At 39.7% G+C, this 22,068-nt stretch overlaps 3 protein-coding genes across 3 annotated transcripts in view; 2 read left to right on the top strand and 1 right to left on the bottom strand.

Moving 5' to 3' along the window:
• Positions 1-22,068, bottom strand: part of syn2b (synapsin IIb) — a 58,924-nt gene that overhangs the window by 18,107 nt on the left and 18,749 nt on the right. Inside the window, exons 2-5 of the mRNA XM_043251601.1 lie at positions 17,482-17,539; positions 13,978-14,069; positions 11,587-11,743; positions 11,373-11,462 (exon numbers count right to left, since the gene is read on the bottom strand). Coding sequence (XP_043107536.1) covers positions 11,373-11,462; positions 11,587-11,743; positions 13,978-14,069; positions 17,482-17,539 — 397 coding nt within the window. The remainder of the gene's footprint in view (positions 1-11,372; positions 11,463-11,586; positions 11,744-13,977; positions 14,070-17,481; positions 17,540-22,068) is intronic.
• Positions 3,492-6,011, top strand: LOC122353727 (metalloproteinase inhibitor 3-like). Its single transcript, XM_043251611.1, has 5 exons — positions 3,492-3,687; positions 4,149-4,225; positions 4,342-4,438; positions 5,181-5,299; positions 5,691-6,011. The coding sequence occupies exons 1-5, from the start codon at positions 3,564-3,566 to the stop codon at positions 5,844-5,846; spliced, it is 573 nt and encodes a 190-aa protein (XP_043107546.1). The 5' UTR covers positions 3,492-3,563; the 3' UTR covers positions 5,847-6,011.
• LOC122353728 (metalloproteinase inhibitor 3-like) lies at positions 8,821-10,654 on the top strand. Its single transcript, XM_043251612.1, has 5 exons — positions 8,821-9,038; positions 9,276-9,343; positions 9,419-9,515; positions 9,885-10,003; positions 10,188-10,654. The coding sequence occupies exons 1-5, from the start codon at positions 8,915-8,917 to the stop codon at positions 10,350-10,352; spliced, it is 573 nt and encodes a 190-aa protein (XP_043107547.1). The 5' UTR covers positions 8,821-8,914; the 3' UTR covers positions 10,353-10,654.

Genomic DNA, 22,068 nt, shown 5'->3' with positions numbered 1-22,068 from the left:
TCCACCCGCCTGAGGCTCTGGATTACAGATAATAATGTGTTAAATCATCTTAATTGTCTTGCACAGGCTGATCATTTCTCTTCAGAAGATATCATTAGGAGTCACAGGAAATAATTTTGTCTTGCTTTTGTGACTCCAGAAACCCCAAGACCCATGGTTTCATCTAAAAATCTTCTTTACGATTTCGCTTTAGATATGTATTGTGTATTGTTAGCTTTTTTTTTTTAAACAGATATACCCATGCCACTTATTTTGGATGGGGAATAAAGTCCTTAAAGTCACAGTACAATAAACCTGTGATTCCTCGTGATGGTTTACCAACGTGTTTTTTGCTTTATTGTGTTATTGCTCAATCTTTTGTACGTTATGCGGAGCTGGAGTCTTCATGAGATTATATATATATATATATATATATATATATATATATATATATATATATCATTATTTATTTCAGTAACAAGAGCTTTTATCTTGTGTATAGGGTTAAATTATTAAGGGATTATTATATAAAGGGCCAATTCATACAAACATTTTAATTCTGTCATCATTTTTTGGCTGTGTTTTTGAGGTAATAATCCAAATCATACTTTTACAGTCTGAATTATGAGTATTGTGCTGCTTTCATTTTGACTTATTAACTTAATTTCATGCCATTATCAAACACAAACTCAAAGCCTCGCTCAGATCATTTTGATAAAAATAAAACATGTTTAATGAATTAATATATGTTTACCTGATCAAACACAAATAAGCTTTAAAACATTATATTATTTTAATTATATTAAATTCAATAATAACAATGGGTGTGGCATTTACATACATATTTCCATAATTTGTCCTTAAAAGCCCTCGTATTAGCCTCTGACTGCTGTCATTGATTTATCATAGTTTTTACAGTAGTAGTTGTTGTACAGTAAGTATAGGTATAGTCCAGTAATCTCTCAAACGGGGTTCCTGTCTGATCAAGATCCTTCTGAAAAGAGTCAATGATTTATTCCTCATAGAAGATATTTGCCTGCCAGGCAGTGACTCCTTCTGCAGACGGCAAAAAAATTCTCGACAAATAACTACAAAAGCTCCTAAAAACGACGCCCTGAAGAAGAAGTGCATGGTTCGTCAGCGTGAATGCTTGCCCTTTTGTTCTCCAGAAGGCTTAAAATGCTTTGAACATTTTAAAATGATTTTAAACGTTTTAATGAAGCTTTGCAATGCAGTCAGCAAATACACACAAAACACTGTTTGCATGGAGATTCGTTTCATTATGATAAGTGTTCCGCTGGTACAGATATACTGCTCTTATTTTGACGCCATTAACCTGGGTTCGAATCCACCTTCTGACGAATGCTTTTCTCCCTTTTAAAAATAAATCAAATAATCAAAACGTTGAAAATAAAGTGTTGGGTAGGGTTAGGGCAGGTGTAGGGAGGGTGTCAGCCATTTAATAATTGGAATTCAAATCAACATTTACACTCAATAAGTCGCATTCTGTTTTATCATTTAATACTGAGGTGCTTACACTTGCAGTAAGTCGTATAAATAGCAGAAAATGGAATAAAATCCATTGCTATTTGAACTGAGTGTAAATAGCATCTAATTACTAGTTTTTCTGACCCCTTGAGTTATTGGTCCTGCTTGAAAATCACTCTTCTGTTTTGACACACACCTTGTTGGTTTCACCAGAACCATCATATGATCATATACTTTGGTCATTTGGTTCATTTTGAGTCTGTGTGACTGTCAGACATCTGAAAATATGTTTTTTGAGTAACCTGTAGATCTGCGCTGCTTGAGTCACAAACTGCCTCCATTTCCAATTCAGTCAAGGAATTAGATCAAACTAAATAAAGAGTTTCTGATCATTTCGCTTCATAAAACCTCAGTGTATCACCAGGAGCCACAGCTACTCATTTCTCTTTCTCTTCTTTGGATCTTCTTTGTTGTTGTACTGAAGACAAAACCTACATCTTGGGTGCAAGCTTTCATTTTTGGGAGAATTATTTTGCAGCATTGTTGTTTCAGTCCATTTACAGGCGTTCATTTAAAGGGGCAATGTGTAATATTTAGGAGGATCTATTGATAGAAATGCAATATAATTTGTAACTATGCTTTCAGAGGTGTGCAAAGACCTTACACAATGAAGTGTTAGATGTACATACACCGTGGGTCTCCTTACATTGGAAGGAAAGCTTTTTTTCAGGAGTCATGGCGGTGCAACTATGACGTGAATAATCCCACCCACTTTAAAGCAGTACTAAACTGCGGTGGAAACGCAAACCGCCGTGCCGTGCTGCGTCATAACAATATTAATAAAGGATGCATATCACTCAGCCCCACGGGCAGCTTTAGGACTGATTACTGTTACGTTCAGCTTATGAAATCAGCTAAACCGGTGTTAAGGACTGAAAAGAGATGGACTAAAGAAACAGGTTTTACAATCCTGTTCGATCCCACTGATTGTTTTTGAAGCTGTTGCAAATGATCATGGCGAGCTCACAGAGACCGTGAGGATATGTGCACTCCTGCCTGGACAAAACATGGTTCGCTGCAAAAATCAGCCAGCTCCGTCAGGCCAAAGAAGACGCTCGTAAGAATGGTGTAAACAGGTCAAATACACACTGCAATGTTGATCAGAGTGACAAGCTATGGATTCAGTTAGTTTACGGCTTTAGCGTGGAAAAGTCCCCTCATGCTTCTCTCTCTCTCCACCATCAATAATCACTTGACCTAATGATTAAAAGATCTGACATCTGTGGTCACGAAATTTGAAAGACTGGTTTTGGCTGTTTGCCTACAGAGCAAACCGTCGTGTGGATGATGCAGTCAATAGGAGACTCCATTAGGTTAAGATCTTCAGCTCTGCTTTTAACACCATCAGTCCTCCAGCCCACATCGTCACAGCTCTCTGTGTCCACCTCTCAGTGGATCAGCAGCTTCCTGAGAGAACGCTCACATAACCAGCGCTGGAGCCCCTCAGGGTTGTGTTCTCTGCCCACTGCTCTTCTCCTTCTACACCAATGCCTGCACTTCAGAGGACCGCTCTGTCAAGCTCCTGAAGACACCACGCTCATCTGCATCATCCAGGACAGTGAGGAGTCTGCCTACAGACAGGAGGCTAATGAGCTAGCTATCTGGTGCGGTCTCAACAACATGGAGCTCAACACGAACCGCTGAACGTGGTACATCCCTCCCCCTCTCCAAGAACTTTACTTATGCAGAGTGAGCCAAAGAGCTAAGAAAATCACTCTGGACCCCTCGCCTCCAGCACACTCATCTTTGAACTGTTGCCGTCCGATCAATGCTGCAAAGCTTCTAGAGAGAGATCAGAGTCTATAACAGGGTTCCTCAAATCTTACCCTGGAGGTCCAATGCACTGCAGAGTTTAGCTCCAACCCTGATAAAACACACCTACCTGTAATTATCTAATTATCCTGAAGACACTGATTAGCATGCTCAGGTGTGTTTGATTAGGGTTAAAACAAAACTCTGCAGGAAAATGGATCCCCAGGTTCAGATTTGACGATCACTGGTCTATAGTTTAATCTGCTGAGAGTGATTCTGAGAGGATGTCTACGGCTGGGACTCTAGCGCTGCTGTTCTTCTTGTCTGTGACACTGAATAAACAGGTGACCGATGGCTGCAAATGTGTTCAAAGACACCCTCAACAGCAGTTCTGTGCATCTGATGTAGGTACGTCAAACACATGCAGACTTCACAATCAAACATTACCTGCTGTACTCGAACCTGTAGGTTGCATGCGTTCCTCAACTACACACAGAGTATATGGAGAGAACATGGATTGAGCTGCTTGCTAAAAATAACCCACAGGCTTATTTCTACTTAGTAGGTTTTCTTAATTCTAGTGCAAGACGTCACTTTAAATAAATGTTTTTTTTTTTTTTTATTTCTCTGTGAGATGAGATGCAGTGTAGTGTAGTTCACACAAAAATGAAAAATCTCTCATTTAATCCCCCTGAATCGTTTCAGACTTTATGACTTTTTTTGAACACAAAGGATGATGTTTTGAGAAATGTGTCGTTTGGTTCCCAACATTCGGTCAGGCATCATCTTTTTGTTTAATATAAACTTGAAATGCAAAATATGAACATGTTTTTGCTGTTTTTTTTTTTTTTTTTTCTTTTACCACTTAGTGATCCGAGCTAAGGTCATTGGAAAGGTGCCCAGCTCTCGTCCTCAGTTAACTGCATACAAAATCCAAACTGTCGAGGTGAGAGAGTTTGACACCATTTTTCAATTCAACACAACTACAAATGTTTTTTTTTTTTTTTTTTTTTTTTTGTGTGTATTTTATCTATCTATACTTTTCTTTTTTTTTTAATACAGACATTTAAGCAGTTAGACAAAAAGAGAATTCAGGTCATCTACTCAACTCAAACTTCATGTGGCATCAATCTGGAAAGCAGCGAGTATCTGCTGTCAGGTAAAGTCCTCTTCCATCTCTATCCTGAGTTTGAGACGAAACTGAACACCCTGATCCCTGATGCTGCTTGTGAACATCGATTTAGACTAAATGCACTCATGATTTTTATCCCTGATTTACAGTACAGATGATTCTGTGCTAGCTGCTGAAAGTCAGTCATTCTGCATCATTAAATGTTGCCTTTTGTTGGATGAGGTTCATAAATGCTCCTCATGTTTATATGATGTTGCTTTTTGTCATGCATTTTATAAGGGATTTAAACTTGCGGCCCTTTCAGATAAAACAACATATTGCGCTTGGCTCTTTTTAACACCAAGCAATGTTTCTCTACATTTAGAGTAGCTTATTATTATTAAAAAAATCGCATGCCATTGTGATGTGCACGTTTGTGATCATTTTTGATGCATCATGCATGTGTATTATATTGTTTATCTTCTGTAACTTTTTTTTTTCCAAAGTCAGCCTAGTGTTTAGAACCTGTTCAGATCTTAGGAGTAGTCTAGAGTGTTCCACCAGGACTAGTTAAAAAAACATACTCAACTCAATCACACTCTTCGTTAGTAATTGTCTTCAGTTATGTTACGCTCCTCAAAGAAAAGACTGGTATTATAATAACACTGAATCTCAACAAAACAGAGGGTTCAGAGAAGACATGTCTAGGCAAAGATAGGTTTTGTATACAGTATGAGCGTTAGAAAATTAATAGATGTAAATAACAATGTTTGTTTTTTTTCCCCCTCAGGCCATGTGGAGGACGGCGTGGTGGTGGTTGAGTCCTGTGACCGTGTGGAGCGCTGGGACAGTCTCTCCTCGGCTCAGAAGAGATATCTCAGCATGTACCAGAAAGGCTGCGTCTGCGAGGTAATCATCTCAACTACATTCTCACAGTAATATTCAGCATAGTCTGAACTACACCGAGTTCAGAGCTGTTGAAAGCCCAAGTAAACGTTCTGTCAAACGCGTATTAGGGACATGTTTAGATCGAACAATGCTCAAAGCTTTTTGACGATGGACGTGTTAAATCGGGGGAGATCAGGATCTGAAGGAGCACCAGATGATTACAGACAGATGTTTGATTGTGGATTGGAGCTGAAATCTCCCGGAACTGTGTTGGGCATCCTGTGTTAAATATGAAAAAGACATTGCTTCCCTTTGTTTTAGTCACCAGTCATTGATGTGCTGTAGTTTTTAAAATGAGTTGTAAGCACTGATAATAAGAGTCCAGTAATCTCCTGAACGGGGTTCTCCACAGATCTCGCCCTGCACCGGAGCCTCCTGTCAGATCAAGATGCTTCAGAAAAAGTGTCTGATAAGAGTCAATAATGTAGCTGCTACTGATGATAAAGACGCTCTTCGGTCCATATGCCTGCCGTTCTCCAGTGGCTTCTGCAAATGGCAAAAAGTCTAGCTACAAGGTCTCTGAAGAGCTAGTGCATCAGCCACTCATCAGTGTGAAAGTTTTGCCCTTTTTATTTTAATTTTATTTTTTTCAGAATGCAGAAATGAAACTTTGTAATGCAGTCAATGTTCATGGGGATATGCATGATTTTTCTGAAATAAATAAGAATAAAAATAAACGTGTGGATTTTAATGGGGATAAGCATAAGAACATGTATATGGATATTAGTGGCGATGCCTTAATTCAAAAGCATTTATCATATTTCTATTCAAATGAGCGTTTTATTTTAATTTTTTTTTTTTTTTTTAAAAGAACTGAAATGGTGTAACAAGACACTGTTTTTAATAGTTTCAAATGAAATAATTTGTAACTGAATACATTTAAGTAACCCTCCCAACCCTGTTGATATCAAAGAAAACTATATGCTGTTTTGAGAAACATACATCCTGCATTACAGAAAAAAAAGTTTAAGCTGATCTTACACTAATATGAATATCTGGCTTTCCTAATGATGTTTGTTTTAAATAAGAACGCAACTGACCGAAATATGCAGGAAAATAACCGTATTCATAACAATACAGCATTTAGAAATGTTTTTTATAGTCTGTAATCCCACAGTTTCTAATATGGGTACATAAGGGCATCTAAAGTTGTATACTGTAAAATTACTGTTTAATTGATTGAAATTGCATATGGAAATGTAGTGAATTCATGTGGAGCGCTGGGACAGTCTCTCCTCGGCTCAGAAGAGATATCTCAGCATGTACCAGAGAGGCTGTGTCTGCGAGTTTGAGTTTAGTTTCAGTCATTTTTGCCCAATTTAATATTCTGCCATTTTAATGTTTTAAAACCTGGCTTCAAAAATGCATCAAAAGTTTAAAGTAAAAACAAGCTTATTCTCATGATTGAACTCGCTTGATAGAGAAGGACCAAACACAGATACGCACAGATTATGAGTTTTTACAGTAGTAGTTGTTGTACAGTAAGTATAGGTATAGTCCAGTAATCTCTCAAACAGGGTTCCTGTCTGATCAAGATCCTTCTGAAAAGAGTCAATGATTTATTCCTCATAGAAGATATTTGCCTGCCAGGCAGTGACTCCTTCTGCAGACGGCAAAAAAATTCTTGACAAATAACTACAAAAGCTCCTAAAAACGACGCCCTGAAGAAGAAGTGCATGGTTCGTCAGCGTGAATGCTTGCCCTTTTGTTCTCCAGAAGGCTTAAAATGCTTTGAACATTTTAAAATGAATTTAAACGTTTTAACAAAGCTTTGCAATGCAGTCAGCAATTAACCATTAAACTATTTTGCAAGCGTCTGTGTGTTTAATAAGAAATGTATAAATTCGGATGTTCTTAGTGTAGGTGCCTTAGGTCAGAAGCATGCATCTGCTATTGGTTTTCACTTTTATATACTGATGAACATTAAGTTAAAAAAGGACCGAAGATTTTTGCAAAATCGTATGTCTTTTATGAGTTGCCAATTTGTATGAATTTGAGAAACGTGGCTCTCGCCGATGGCCACCGGAGGGAACCCTCGCCCGAGTATTAAACATTCTGAACTGCATTTCCCATAAGGCCCTTCACCCCAGACTGATCACCTGCCCAGGTGTACCTCATTAGATCGCTACTTAAGCTGTGCTCAGCCTCTCCGTCGTTGTCCTTACCCAGGCTGGTAATTCTGAGAGTTGTCTTCCCGTGTTTACCCTCTACTGATTCTCTTTGTTTGATGCCCGTCTCTTGACTCTGATACACACTACCCGTCTCAACGCCCGCCTGGTTCTGTTCATGATTCTGTCTCTGTCTCATGTATCCCTGACGCTGTTGTTGACTTTCTGCCTGTTAGATCATTCTCAATAAAGAGCTAGCAAATGGATCGAACGTCTCTGACTCTGTTACAACGAATGATCTTCACCTAAACCTGACCGTCACCGGGGTTGTAGACAAATCGCAAAAGTGAGGTCGTACAAATTAACCTTATATTTGCCGATTAGTAAAATATGTACGAATCGGTCGAGAGAACCAATGTTGGAAGATCCGAGATCAATTTTGGTATTACATAAAAATGTTTTAATAAATTCTGAGCCTGTAAATAACAATGATCAAAATATTCAAAAGGCCTTTTTTCATGACAGACATTTAAAAAAAAAAAAAGGGGGGTTATGTAACCTAGCCTTCTTGTTTTTTGGAGGCACTTGGGGCATTAAAGACCTTGCTTGTCAACATTCCTGTTTACTAAATGGAAGAGAACGTGATTCGGTCTTACCAGAGGCCAAGACACGTGTTTGTGAAACATTACATCATTAACGACGGTGTTATATTTAGTCCTACGTGGTTAAGACTACTTGACGTTTCAAAATTATGCTTCTAGGTTGGAATAATTATATTTAATACTTGAAGGAGGAAGAGGAGCAATGGAGGCAATTTCTTAATTTCATATGCAGCTTGGGGATGATTGCACTCAAACCTTCATTACTCCGTCTGGAGAGTAATTACTCACGCTTTAAATCATTTTACATTTGTTTTTGCGTTCTCTATCTCGTGTTATGCGTTGTTCCTCGCGGTGTTCCCTCAACACAGTCAACTTCCGACACCGCTTATAGTCACGTTTACAGTTTCTTTTCGTTTTTCCGTTGCTTGCTTTGTAAAATGAAGCAATTGCAGCCAATAAACAACAACAATGCTATAACACAGCTGCTTCGTGCAACGTTTCAAACCAATGCAGGCCTATGGATTAAAACACAACACAACAACGGGTTGCGTCTTCGCCAACTGGCTTAATTTTCGCATTCCCTACTATATTTCATTTAGCATATTTAATGTTTGGGGGGTTTACAGTAAATGACATAAACATACACCTAAACCTCTCACTTCAGCCTAACGTTTTATTATTTGGTGAAGACGTCACGGAGACGTCACGGAGGCTCACGGAAAGGTTAGAAAAGTCACGTTTAAACGCGCGCCACGACTCGGGACAGCCCACGTGGAGATGCTGTGACGCAATCGCGCTTCAGACGCAGCTAAAGCGAGCTGCATCTGGTCCAGAGCCTACAGTTCAGACCGAGAGAGAGAGAGAGGATGTCTGCTGCCGGGACTCTGGCGCTGCTGGTCTTCTTGTGCCTGACCCTGAACGATCGACTGACCGAGGGCTGCCGGTGTCTCCAGAGACACCCTCAAGAGCACTTCTGCGCGTCTGACGTAGGTACGAGACGGCGAACGTCTTTCACGCGTTTCAGTGTTTTCACGAAACTACAGCTTTGTGGAGAGCAAGGCGAGGTAACCTTAAAGCGTCCTAAACGATGGTTTCATTCAATCAGCTTTTGCTCCCGTTGAGAGAACTTTCTGTCGCGTCTTCACCTGCTTCATGTCAGTCCTGTATGTCTGTGGGGTTGTGTTGAACGGTGTAATAAACAAAAGAACACGTTTTGGTCTCTTTTAGTGATTCGAGCTAAGGTGACTGGAAAGGCAAACAGCACTCGCCCGGCGTTCAACATCCAAACCGTGGAGGTGAGAAGAAGCGGGCTGCTTGATGCATCATTTCTCAGTACGGCCTTGTTTAACAAGTGTGTGTTTTTAATCCAGATATTTAAGCAACTAAACAAGAATAAAATTGCAGTCGTATACACATCTCAAACTTCATGTGGCATCAACCTGAAGCCCGGCGAGTATCTGCTGTCAGGTAAAATCATTTGACTCTGATCAGTAATATCTGAGATGATTTCAGAGCACAGAGTGCTTTCACTTCTCATGTGTCATTTCTGCATGATCTTCTGGTGACTGGAATGACTTCATAGTCTGTCTGTTTGCAAAGCTCGTTTTTTTTAGCGTATGACATGCTCTGAAAGTCAGCTTAGTTTATCTGTGCGGATTGGATCTGGAGTTAAGCTTAAAAAACACTTCATCAGTAAGCAGTGATGTTTCACGTCTCAAAGGAAACACTGATATTATCCAGGAGCTAAAAAATGAATCTGTCTAGGAGTAAGATGAACTTTAACTGTATAATCAATCGAAATGCATGAGGAAAACTCAGTTTGTCTTTCCCCCTCAGGACATGTGGAGGACGGCGTGGTGGTGGTTGAGTCCTGTGACCGTGTGGAGCGCTGGGACAGTCTCTCCTCGGCTCAGAAGAGATATCTCAGCATGTACCAGAAAGGCTGTCTGTGTGAGGTAATGACCCAAATCGTACTTTTGCTGTTGCCTCACTAACTATTCAGCCATTTTCAAAGCTTTCAAAGCTTGGCTCAGATCATTTTTAAAAGTTGAATGCAAAAATAACAAAGCATCAATATGAGCGTATTCCTATGATTAGACCTTAAAACACAAGTAATCTCCTGAACGGGGTTCTCCACAGATCTCGCCCTGCACCGGAGCCTCCTGTCTGATCAAGATGCTTCAGAGAAAGTGTCTGATACGAGTCAATAATTCATCCAGCCTCGATGATGAGGAGGCTCTTCAGTCTATTTGCCTGCCAGGCAGTGACTCCTTCTGCAGATGGCAAAAAATTCTCGACAAATAACTACAAAAGCTCCTAAAAACGACGCCCTGAAGAAGAAGTGCATCGTTCGTCAGCGTGAATGCTTGCCCTTTTGTTCTCCAGAAGGCTTAAAATGCTTTGAACATTTTAAAATGATTTTAATATATTTTAAAATATTATACTGTACAGTGCTTTGATGCAACCTGTGTTGTAAAAGCGCTATATAAATAAAAATGATTGAAATGATTGATTAATGAAGCTTTGCAACGCAGGCAGCAAATACACACAAAACACTGTTTTCATGGAGATTTTCACGTAACCATTAAACTATTTTGCATGGAAAAGCGTCTGTGTGTGTTTAATGAGAGATCTCAGTGCCTCTGGTATTGTTTTTACTTTTCTATTCAGACAAAAAGACATTTCTGCTTGTATTTCACTTGCAAAAGACAAAAAGCAAATACTTTGATAATGACTTAAATATCCAAATAGTATAATCCTATTTTTAATTAAAAAAAATAGATATAGATATATATACAGTATATATATATATATATATATATATTAATTTAACAAATGTTTTATCTAAAATATCACAGCAGAAGCAAACCATTAAGTAAAGAAGCACACTTTATAATAAATAAATAGTTAAATATAGTTTATAATGCAAGTCAAGTATTTAAATGGTATTGATATGCATTCACTTTAATATCAAATAACACACTACACCTAAAATAGTCATATACTTTACCTGTCACGTACATATTCAAATGTATTAAATTACTGATATTAAAACATGATGATTTAAATCATTAAAAATGTACTTTAAAGTAATAGCTGAAGTAAGTCACTTCTAGTAGGCACACTTGTTTTTCCCAAGGGTATGTCGTTTGGTTTAAAGACATTCATTCTCAGTATTACTTATCAAAATACATAATGCACATTATTCACCATACAGTGTATAAAAATAACATATCTTGTTCTTTCTCAAAATCAATAGCTTCCCATAATTAGTGCAAAAATGGTTTTCGAATTAAATGAAACAATGAGAAACAGGGTACTCACCATGTCCCTGTAGTTGGAGTAGAACGACTGATCCACCAGAGGGAACTTATCTGCTCCCAGTCTCTTGTAGATGCTGATCAGTTGAGCAAACTGGGAGAAAACGGGGATTATTCAGTCGATGCAGACGTGAACTCACAATTAACATTAGTACGCATGTCTCTATGTTCAGATCCCAGAAAGAAAACACACAGTAGAAAACAACATGCCTACTCACAGCCCATGGCTTGTCACAGAGGTTGTAAATGGACTCCAGCGAGTTGACGCTGGGGATCCCGGCATACTGCAGGCCGATGATTATATTGCGGAAATCTTCATTCTGTGCCATGCTATAAGCATGCTGTCGCACCAAGACGAAGTCAGGCTTGAAGGACCTGCGTGGACAAGAACATAGCCAGAAAAGAGCTGTTTAGCATTTCAGCTGAGCACTGTTTCATTATTTATGTACTGTTTTAAGCTATCAAGATAAAAATAGAAGCAGATTTAATGCTAAACTATGCCGACCAATAAGTACAAAAAATGGACTCGTGTCCGTATCACCTCCTTTATGTGTGTGTGCATCGTTTCTAAGGACCACGGTCAATTATTACACTTATCAGATCTCAAAACAGTGTTGTATTTCAGCACGTTTGTCAGCTTTGTCGTGTGAGCAGGATTCATTTCTTATGCATCTCTGCTGCTGATTCCAAAACCTAATTTTAGCCATTGATAGCAGACTAATGCAGTTAATGATGAAGCTGTTGGAGAGAGAGAGAGAGAGAAGAGTGCATGAATGTCCTCTGTGCAGCGTCTGTAAGTTTATCTGCTTCAACAACAGTGCCGTTATTATCTCGCGACTGAGAAATGTTCGTTGCTCTGAAGTAACTACACTATTCTTCAGAAGCAGCGTGTTTCTGCATGACTGTGTGTGTGTGTGTGTGTGTGCAGTACTTCTAGGGTAGAGAGGAGGATTGTCACAGTTATGTATGTAATATCCAGAGCAACGGATCACACACACACACACACACACACACACACACACACAGACCTGACAAGCACAGACTGGACAGACCGGGGCTTAAATACACCGATTAATGAGGGACTAATCACCAGACACACCTGAACTGAAACCATAATCCTGACAGGTATGTGCTTCTGTATATTCCGTGGCAAAAACATGGAAATGATTTGTGATTTTGACGTTATTTGACCCTATGCACTCTTTCACACCTCCCCGCCTGCAGTATAATACCATTTAAAGACTTTCTTTTGAAGATAATTAAGACTAGTGTATGTTCTGTTTGAAGAGGCGACAGAAATTGGCATAAGAATAGACATTTACATGAAAAATAATGAATATTAAAACGTGGAGAGGATTATGCCAGACACCATCACTTGCCATTTGCTTTGTTTTATTTTTATTTACTAATCTGCTAAATCTCTGCAGTGAATCAAAGACGATCACTATTATGTTCTTCATTAACATCTCATGACACGCACTTTCTTTTAACCGCCTCTGACTTTAAAAAGAAATATGCATAATAAGGAAACATCATGTTGAACAATCATAAGCATCTGATCTAAGTTGCTGTGTCTCGTCCGTCGCACAAACTTCATTTTCCTCATTAGCAGCAACTAAAAGTATTCAGTCTGTTTAATACATGCGTGATATTTAGAATATGGTTATTTTAACAACTCTGTGATTATAATAAATTAGTCAGAGCTGAAATCTGTTGTTTCAGATTGTTGATTCATCAAAGACAACGCCATTTTTGCAAATATTTAGAAAGAAAAAGATTATTCATCATTCAAAACGTTACTCGAAACACCATTCTTGATTGTTCGTTTGTTCTAGTTGACACAGAATCAGGGAAAAGTGAAAAGTCCAGGTTCACAAAGCCTGTGGGACTTTTTCACCTAGTTTCCCCTGAATGCTTAAAACTGTACAATCTGACACCTCATTCATGAGTCTGTGATAATGGGCTGGAATCAGTCACACGCCTGTTTTGTTCAGAAGAATAACAATAGGGGTGCAAGATAATAGCAGCGAGATAAAAGAAAAGCAGCGTGTTTTAGGGGTTATACAGATGAATTTAAGTCAGGTGTTTGTTCGGTCATATCAACATACACCCACCCCAGTAAAATACACCTCCATACACACACACACACACACACACACACACACACACACACTAGGAGTCACAGGTAATGGGAAAATCCACCCTGAATTACTCCGCCTGCATTTCTGCATGCTGTGCTTGTGGTAAATTGCATTTTAGCTTCCTGTCTTTGTGTTGAATCGCATTTTGTGGTCATCGTGACAGTCGATAACATCAGTTTAAATCTTAATTTTGTAACCTGTGTTTGAACACTTGAATTATGAAGCACAGTTTGGTTATGTAGACTAGTTTCCAGTAATAATATTTTAAGTATGAACGTATGAGATGGCAATATTCTTGGTTTAGTTACCGAAAAACAATTTATGTGGTCACATAACATGATATAATGATTATTAGTCCTGTAGAACTGACAGATGAATAAATAGCTGAAAACTAAAGATGCATGAATATTACGGACTCATATTGGCCTCACGGCTGTATTTTCAGGAGATTATTGATGTTGCTCTTACCGAACCACTTTAGTTCCGTTTCTGATCACTTGCATGTCCACACTGCATGTACCATTAGCATGAGCCACAAGGTTGATCTCGGAGAACTCGGCCTGAAACAAAACAAACAAAAAGAGATAAATATAGGTTGTTTCTTATCAGCAGTAAAAAAAAGCACATATTGTTATTATTGGATGAAAGGCGCTACAAAAATTGAAGCTGCAGACTTAAATATTGATTATGAGTTTAAGAATCGACGTGGATATTATTTAAAAACACCAAGTACAGTTTCATAAAAGCACAGATGGGAATATTCTATGTGTGATTTACTGATAAAGTACTCATTAAAGACGGCCGACGGAGCCAGATCATTTCCAGCACCATGACCAGCACAAGTTGCTTTTTTGGCAAAAATATGGCGAAAAACACTTGACAGCAAATCGATGAGAACAAATGTTAGTAAATCGGGTTGTGTAATTCATTTTAGTACTCCATCCATGTACTCCATTGTAGTTTTCCATCCATGTCACTCTGGACTACAGTTCCCATCATCCACTGTGCGGTCATCGCTCTATGGACTATGCTTTGTTGTGTGTTGGCTCTTCATTCACAGAGAAGGAACGCAGTGGACGCAGAAGTTCTCAAAATGGTGGTGACAGTGGATCGTTGTCATCGTTGATCTTCATAAATCAATTCCATTTACAGTTGATTGTCATGAGTCTAGTCAAGTCAAGCCACATCTGATCTCATTCTGAGTGTCGTCATTAGTTGATAACCCAGAATCTCGTCACGTCTCGTTTTATCGTCCAGAGTCACATCACATCACAGCTGATCCTCCAGACTCTTGTCACATCCTGTGTGTTGCACCCAGATCTCCTTTAGTTTCCCGGTCTAGTATCCAGAGTGAGTGATGTACTGCTGGTGCACACAGCCGGTATCCTCGAACCTACTCACTGTCACCCTCCAGTTCTTCAACTGATTCCCCTGTCTGACACATTTCCCACATGGGGGACTGGTTTATGGTGTTTTTGGGCTGGATACACTACCGTGAAACTCTAGAGCCATCAACATCCACAAAAGGATCTCTAGAGGTGGTGGCTGAGGCTGCAGATCTCCGGAGTTGGCACAATTAACTTCAGCTCTGGTCACAGTGGTGGCGCCCACTTTGATGCACTTGTTCTTCAGGGCGTCATTTTTAGGAGATCCGTCCTCTTTGCCTGTTCTGTCATGGTTATGGAGGCTATTTTTTTTCCTGCTCTGAACCGGCTGAGAAGGCTATCTCTGGGGTCTGGGGGGGGGCTGTGTCATGAATCCAGCTCATGTTTTCCATCTGCTCACCGCCAGATGTTGCCTCCACACTTTCCAAACTGTTTCATGTCACCCCGGACTACAGTTCCCATCATCCATTGCACTGACACGGACAGCTGCAACCAATCAAACAAACATCTAAATGCGGCCATCAAAGTTATAAGGAACTATTTTTTGGGCTACTCTTTTACATTTTCTCTGTCGTATGTGTGTGTGGAGCAACAGGAGTCAAAGGGGAAGAGATGCACATGTCCTCTGCACAGCTGGGGTTTTTTTCAAGTGTAGAGAGGATTTAAACTATCTGTTAACACTGAAGTGCCGGTTTTTACTAATGTTAATTTGTTATTTCATTAATACAATTAATATTATACCAAATTAAAAACAGAATACAGTTCCGTAGATCCTTCTCAAGAATATAAAAATTGTCATTATTATTCATTTCCATTTAATAGCTGTAAATACATTTAATAGCTCATTTCACACTGATATTTATTTGACTGCATTATCTGCTAAAGCGTTGGCAGCATTTATCTGAAATGATCCGTCTCTAATGTCATTGCCCATTGCTTATTCAATCGCTCATTTGATTACAACACTAACGACGTTTGGCATCATTGACACATAAACTTGCACAACCTGTGCTATTTTTTTTTATCTCAACTTCCTTTAATTCTGACTAAACTTCAGAGTATCAAAAATGAATATATGGTGTGTGTGTGTGCGTGTGTGTGTGTGTGTGTGTGTGTGGGCAGTACATTGCATAAGTCTTCACACCCTTACCCGAGGCACCTTTATAGCTTTTTTGTTTGATGTGACAAGCTTTGCTTACTAATCACTTAACATTATATATATATATATATATATAATGTTAAATGACACGGTTTAACTCTTTAACTTTAATTTTGTAAAGTAAACAAATGTGACACCACCTTGATTTGTTAATTATGTGTATTGCACAATTCAGGAGGCAGACTAAGGGCTGCATTAGTCATTTGAGAAAGTACCAGTAGGTGAATCATGTCCAATAACTGCTCCCTTTCTTCTCATCACATGGGCTTGTTAACACTCTTCTGTTACACAACTGATCAGTCAAATCTGAGATTAACGCACAGACATAAAAAAAAAGCTATGGGAAGCTGTGCCATATTTTATGTGCTTAACTAAGCATAGAAAAGACCCTAGTTGTGGGGTAGATGCCATGTACACGAAAACTGAGTATCATATGCTCCCCAGCACATTTGATATCATATGCAAGACAAAAACTGCGTAGTACATGCCAAACATGTGTTCATTTTTGCATACCAAGTTTTCATTTTTATTTAGCATAAACATATGTACTGTACATGCGGTTTCATGAGACGCAGGCTCTCAAAGTCACATTCAGTCGGTTATAAATATGCAATATGCTGGAATGAAGCAAACAGTGAGCTAAAAATGAGATCGCAATGAACTCCAACCGCAACTCTATTATCTACATGTTCTTGATCAATAGAAATCTCTGGGCAAAGGACACACAGAAAATCACAAGTTTAGCCACAATTCAGATCAATAGCATTGGCTTCCAATTAGCAACGTGCGCTCTAGAATTTCAATGATGCCTAGTGTCGGAAAATGACCTGGGAGTATTCGTCTTTTTCGCTAAAAGCTATTGTGATGCGTGAGCCTATAGATGTGGGGAACATTTCTGAATGGTGCAGGACCCCCATAAATATTGGATTTGATTTTGGCCAGGATACAGTTATTTAGGAAAGAAAAATATGTAAGTTATGTCATTTACCAGCATAAGCTGCATCGCTCACAAACACACACGTCATTACAGAAGAAAGTCGTAGAGGTTTGGAGCAAATTATGACAATTTTCATTTTTATGTAGGCTGGCCTCTTTCTTGCCTCCAGGAACCTGTTAAAAATTAGTTTCTAAATCATCTTTCATCTTTTCGGTTCCTCAAAGCACCTTTCAGCGACCAGTTCTTAAAGGAGCCATTCAATTCTTGGTGTGAAGATCAGTGAAGATGTGTGTATGTGAGATGTTGGTTTATATTTCTACACCATCACAGAGAAATCTTGCCCCAAACCCCGCTCCACAGAATTCTGCTCCTAGGACTACACGCATTATAATTGAACACTTCATAGAGACTTGTTTGTGGGTGTTTTGTTGAAACAATTAACATTTTTTATGAGATCAAGCTGAGGTCTAAAGCTATAATAGAGACCTTACCTGCTCGACTTTGACGTCATAATCTCCCTGGACTTTCTTCCCACGGAATATCTTTGCCCTGAAAGACAAAAAAAACAGCATTTGTGAATCATTCCACGCATGTTTGCAGTGTTGCTCAATCAGTTTATGCAAAACAATTCAACCTCATTTACAGGCCCGCTGCTATAATGACTGGAAAAACAATCAAATAAAGTGCGTAATTGCAGAGCTGGCAGCGGAGAAATGATAGCAACGTAAACAGCTGCTGTTTTGATGCCGAGACCCAGCCGTTGAAATTTGCACTTGTTTTTGACTAATGTGCACATTTCTGCACCTCGTTCATGCTCTGCACGCTCTTGTTTTTGAGTGTTGAGATGTGCAGTCGCAGAGAAAGCAATTCGATGAAGCATGCAACGGGGTGAAGATGAGAAGCAATTGCAGGCTGGAGGAAAATCTGGTGTGATCAAAGATTTGGCAAAATATTCAAGCGCATAATGCAATATTGTCAGTTAATGTGAAGCAACGACATGCTGACACGATCTCAGTGTAAAACGTTCCCCTACTGTATGGGTCAGAAGAGATGTTTGCACTGCATTGCTGGACGCAGACCAGAAACAAGGACTGGTTGTGCAACGCTGCCATCTAAAGGGAACGCAATGTTATTTCAAAGAACACCAGAGACTATTATTTCAGAATCAGAGACAGTTGTCCAGTGCCAGTGAAGCATGCTGTTATAACCAGTTTGGCAGCATTAAAAGCATGCGTCTCATCAAACAGAAGCTGTCACGCAATGCAAAACCGACTTCCTGTAATGGCACCGTGAAGAAAAAACGAAAATAATGGCAGTATCTCGTCGTGTCTCACAATCTAGCATTGCTTCGTGGCAGAATAAGGGGACTTACTAGGGCACGGATCCACCCACAGCACTGAAAACCATTCAGAGAACCTTAGCGCATGCAAAGTGTACTCGGGCAACCAATCAAAACAACCTAGTAACCGAACAGCAGAGCAAAGCACAAAATAGCATAGCAACCACATAGCAACAGCCGCCCACATCACTCCATCATCACCATCATCATCGTCCTCAGATGAGCAGCGCTCAGGAGTATCAGCACTCCGGCATCACGCGTCCTCTTTTTTCTCCGTCAGCGGTGGCACTCGTGAGTAAATAAATAAATAAGACGGCAGCTGTGTGTTAGAGAACAGACGAACACTAAGAAACGCTGTCGTGAAATGCATGAGAATTCCCAGACCTGCAAGAAAGGAAGGTGTAAAACAGCTACAGGCCTGCGTCGTGAACACAAGCGCTCTTAAATATAACACCTCCACAAGCGTGTCTGAAGAAGGTTTCCCGGAGAGCCGTTTTTCTCTAAGCGTGAATAGCGTTTTAATGGCCTAAAGAACATTATGTGTGATGGAAATGTTCTACGGATCTTTAAGGCTCTTCGTGTACCCACCAATATATGAGCGCTCTCATATCGAGTGTAAAAACATGACACACACACACGCACACACACACACACACACACACACACACACTGCAGTCCTGCACTGATGAAAGCAGCAGCTGGTCTTCATCAGGGCATGAACATACATGTGATGGTCTGCATGAACTACATGGAGACTGACTGCATTCAGTGCAGCTTTCCACCGCTTTCCAGTGAGCACAAAAAACAAACCGAACGCAAGTGTGCTTGAGGCAACAGGACAGCGTTTCTGTCTTATAGTCAGCTCACAGGCAAGTCACTGCAGCAATGTAACACAACAACGTTTAGAAAAAGGTTTCTTCTTTCTTTATTTATTTTTGGAGAACACTGGACTGGACTATAATCGATTTCTGGGCTTTAATGCAGGAATCAAACTCTTGATTCCTCAAATCATGTGATCAGGCAAATTTTCTTCATTAAAAAAAGTAAAAAAAATAATCCTATAATCCGAAGGTGGACTTGATTAGAAAATATCAATATATGTTTACTGATATTTAACTTCAATACATTCATATCTAAATCCCTAGTTAACTAACTACTTATAACTACATCTGTAATTCATCATGACGCTTGGACAGCAAGAAACAGTGGTGTTGTACTGTAGTATGAAGCAGTCTGACAGCACTTATTAATCACTCAGGTGAACCCGGCCCTTACTGCTGACACGAATGTTTGATGGGTCGCTCAAGGAGTGCTGCTGAACATTTGGTAATTAAGTCATTCGTTTTCCTGCAGGCTGGCGTAGAAAAAAAATACAGTGAAAAAATGGAAAGGAAAGGTTGTTGGTTTTCTTTCTGGTCCGCTGCCAGTTCGGCAGAAGCTGACAGATTTTTGCTAAAACTGAAGATCTCAGCTCACGGCCACGCTGGAATACTCTAGACTGTCTTCTCCAAAGAGCCAGTGATTAAAGAGCGCAGTCGAGCAGAACAAGCATGCTATGAATACACATGGAGAATCTTTTAAAGACTTACAATGACAGGAAAAATGAAAAATGCCACCAGTTTATTTAGCAACATCTGATATACTTAGTCTGTGCTATTATTCTAATTCTGAAGAATTACGTGTTATGTAAAAAACTGGCCACCAAATGGCTTTATTGTGCATTTTAGCACAGCTGGATCAACGTATTGACCAAAAGCAGAACTAACCACTTTGTTCATGTGTTAGCAAATAACAGTAAAAAGTGATGTGACTTTGAAGCCCTGCAGCAATAAAGACAGCGCTGAGCTTGTTTCAAGCTGCAGGGCGTCCCTCGGCAAAAAGGGCACGCTTCTCCACCCAGTTTTCACTCTGAGAAGGGAAAGCGACTTCTCCGCGTCACTGCAGCTTACCAACAGCAGATGAAAGAGGGATACTAATAAGCGTCAACTCCTTTGATCCTGTCATTTGATAGAGGCAGCTGTCATCGTTCGTGCGCGAGAACGAGGAGAGGAAGTGTCCCAGTGAGCCATGAATCTCATCTGTGCTCTGGATGAAGCTGCTGCGCATTATAATATTCTGAGGAACCAAAAACTACGCAGTCACAGTGAGGCTACATTTCAGTTTAGTCATTTTATCCAAAGCGACTTACAATCGGGGAATATATAAACCGATTCATCTTAAGGAGGTGAACAGATAATACCAGCCTCTGGCACTGTTACAAGTACAAGCTTGAAAGGAAGAATGAGTAAAGAAAAACTTTTTTGTTTTAATTTAGGATGTGCTGAGATCAATTTTCAGCTGTTGTTTGAAAGCTGACAGCGATCTGTGTGACTGGATGCTGAAGTCGTGCTGTATAGCTGGAGTGGCTAGGATGACAAGAAGCTCAGGTTGAGCTGCAGGGGATGATCTTTCATCCAGGACGAGATGTTTGATAGGCAGCCCGAGATCCGGCCAGCTACCGTTGGATCATCTGGTTGAAACTAAAGGTAGAGCTGTGTGTCATCAGACTAGAAGTGATAGGAGAAGTCGTGTGTCTGTGTGATGGGACGCAGTGATGTAGTGTATGTGGAGAAGAGGAGCGGTCCTAGAACCCATCCCTGAGGAACCCCAGTGACCAGTTAATGTGACGAGCTGGATATCTCTCCTCCTCAAGACACCCTGAAAGACCTACCAGTGAGATAGGATTCCTTCCAGCGGAGTGATGCTCAGAGACATGCAGAAAAGGAACAAATATTCAAACACTCAACCATGCAACCATCCGTCTCTTCTGGTGACAAATCGACTTCTGCCAAGGTAAAAGAGTGTTAAGAGCATCAGAGAGGTGTGAGACTCATTTGTGTGGCCTGAAGACAGATATGTATGTATGTATATATATATATATATATCATGTCTTCAGGCAACACAAATATCTTATGGCGGCACAAATGAGTCTCGCACCTCTCTGATGCTCTTAACACTGTTTTAAAACCAAATTTAAAAATATATATATATATATATATATATATATATATATATATATATCACAAACCACAACTGCCACTTTAATAACTCCATAACGAAGCCAAGCCCAAACAACAAGGCTAAAAATGCTTATAGTAGGTGAGCATAGCAACACTTCACCAGAGTGCTCTGTGTCTTTGGTTTCTGTCATATTAGTCTGGTCAGAAATAGCGGATCTCAAAAACGAGATGTCAGAATGTTGCTATGGTTACCAAGGTGTCAATCACCGTGGTTTAGGGAGCTGGTGATGTTTTAGTCATGTGAAGCTGACTGATAGAAATGAGTGTTGTGGGTGGTTGCCAGGTAGGTGCAGGATTCTGAGGGTGTTTCGGGCATTGCTACGCAGTGATTATGTTGTTTAAGGTATTCTCAGTGAACTGTTAGGTGCTTGTTTACTAGTTCTTTTATGGTCCCTTGATCAGTCGAATTAATATTTTTATATTAATATTTCTTTAGTTCGTTTCATTGCTTCAGGCACACAACATTTGAATTGCTTATTGAAATAACAGCATACGTCTGCTCGACAAGCCTCGGGATCTGAAAACATTCATGCCCAGAACAAAACAACATTACATACCGGAATATAATGAGAGCTGGTTCGTACAAATGCATAAGAAATAGTAGTAGTGACGCTTGCAAATAATGTCTCCGCTAAGACTGCTTTTTTTTAATGAGTAGGTGTTGTTCATAAAAAAATAAA

This window comes from Puntigrus tetrazona, chromosome 11 (genome assembly GCF_018831695.1).
Source record: "Puntigrus tetrazona isolate hp1 chromosome 11, ASM1883169v1, whole genome shotgun sequence".
NCBI lineage: Eukaryota > Metazoa > Chordata > Actinopteri > Cypriniformes > Cyprinidae > Puntigrus > Puntigrus tetrazona.
Note: the sequence above shows the minus strand (reverse complement) of the source record. Positions and strands in the feature narration are given on the sequence as shown.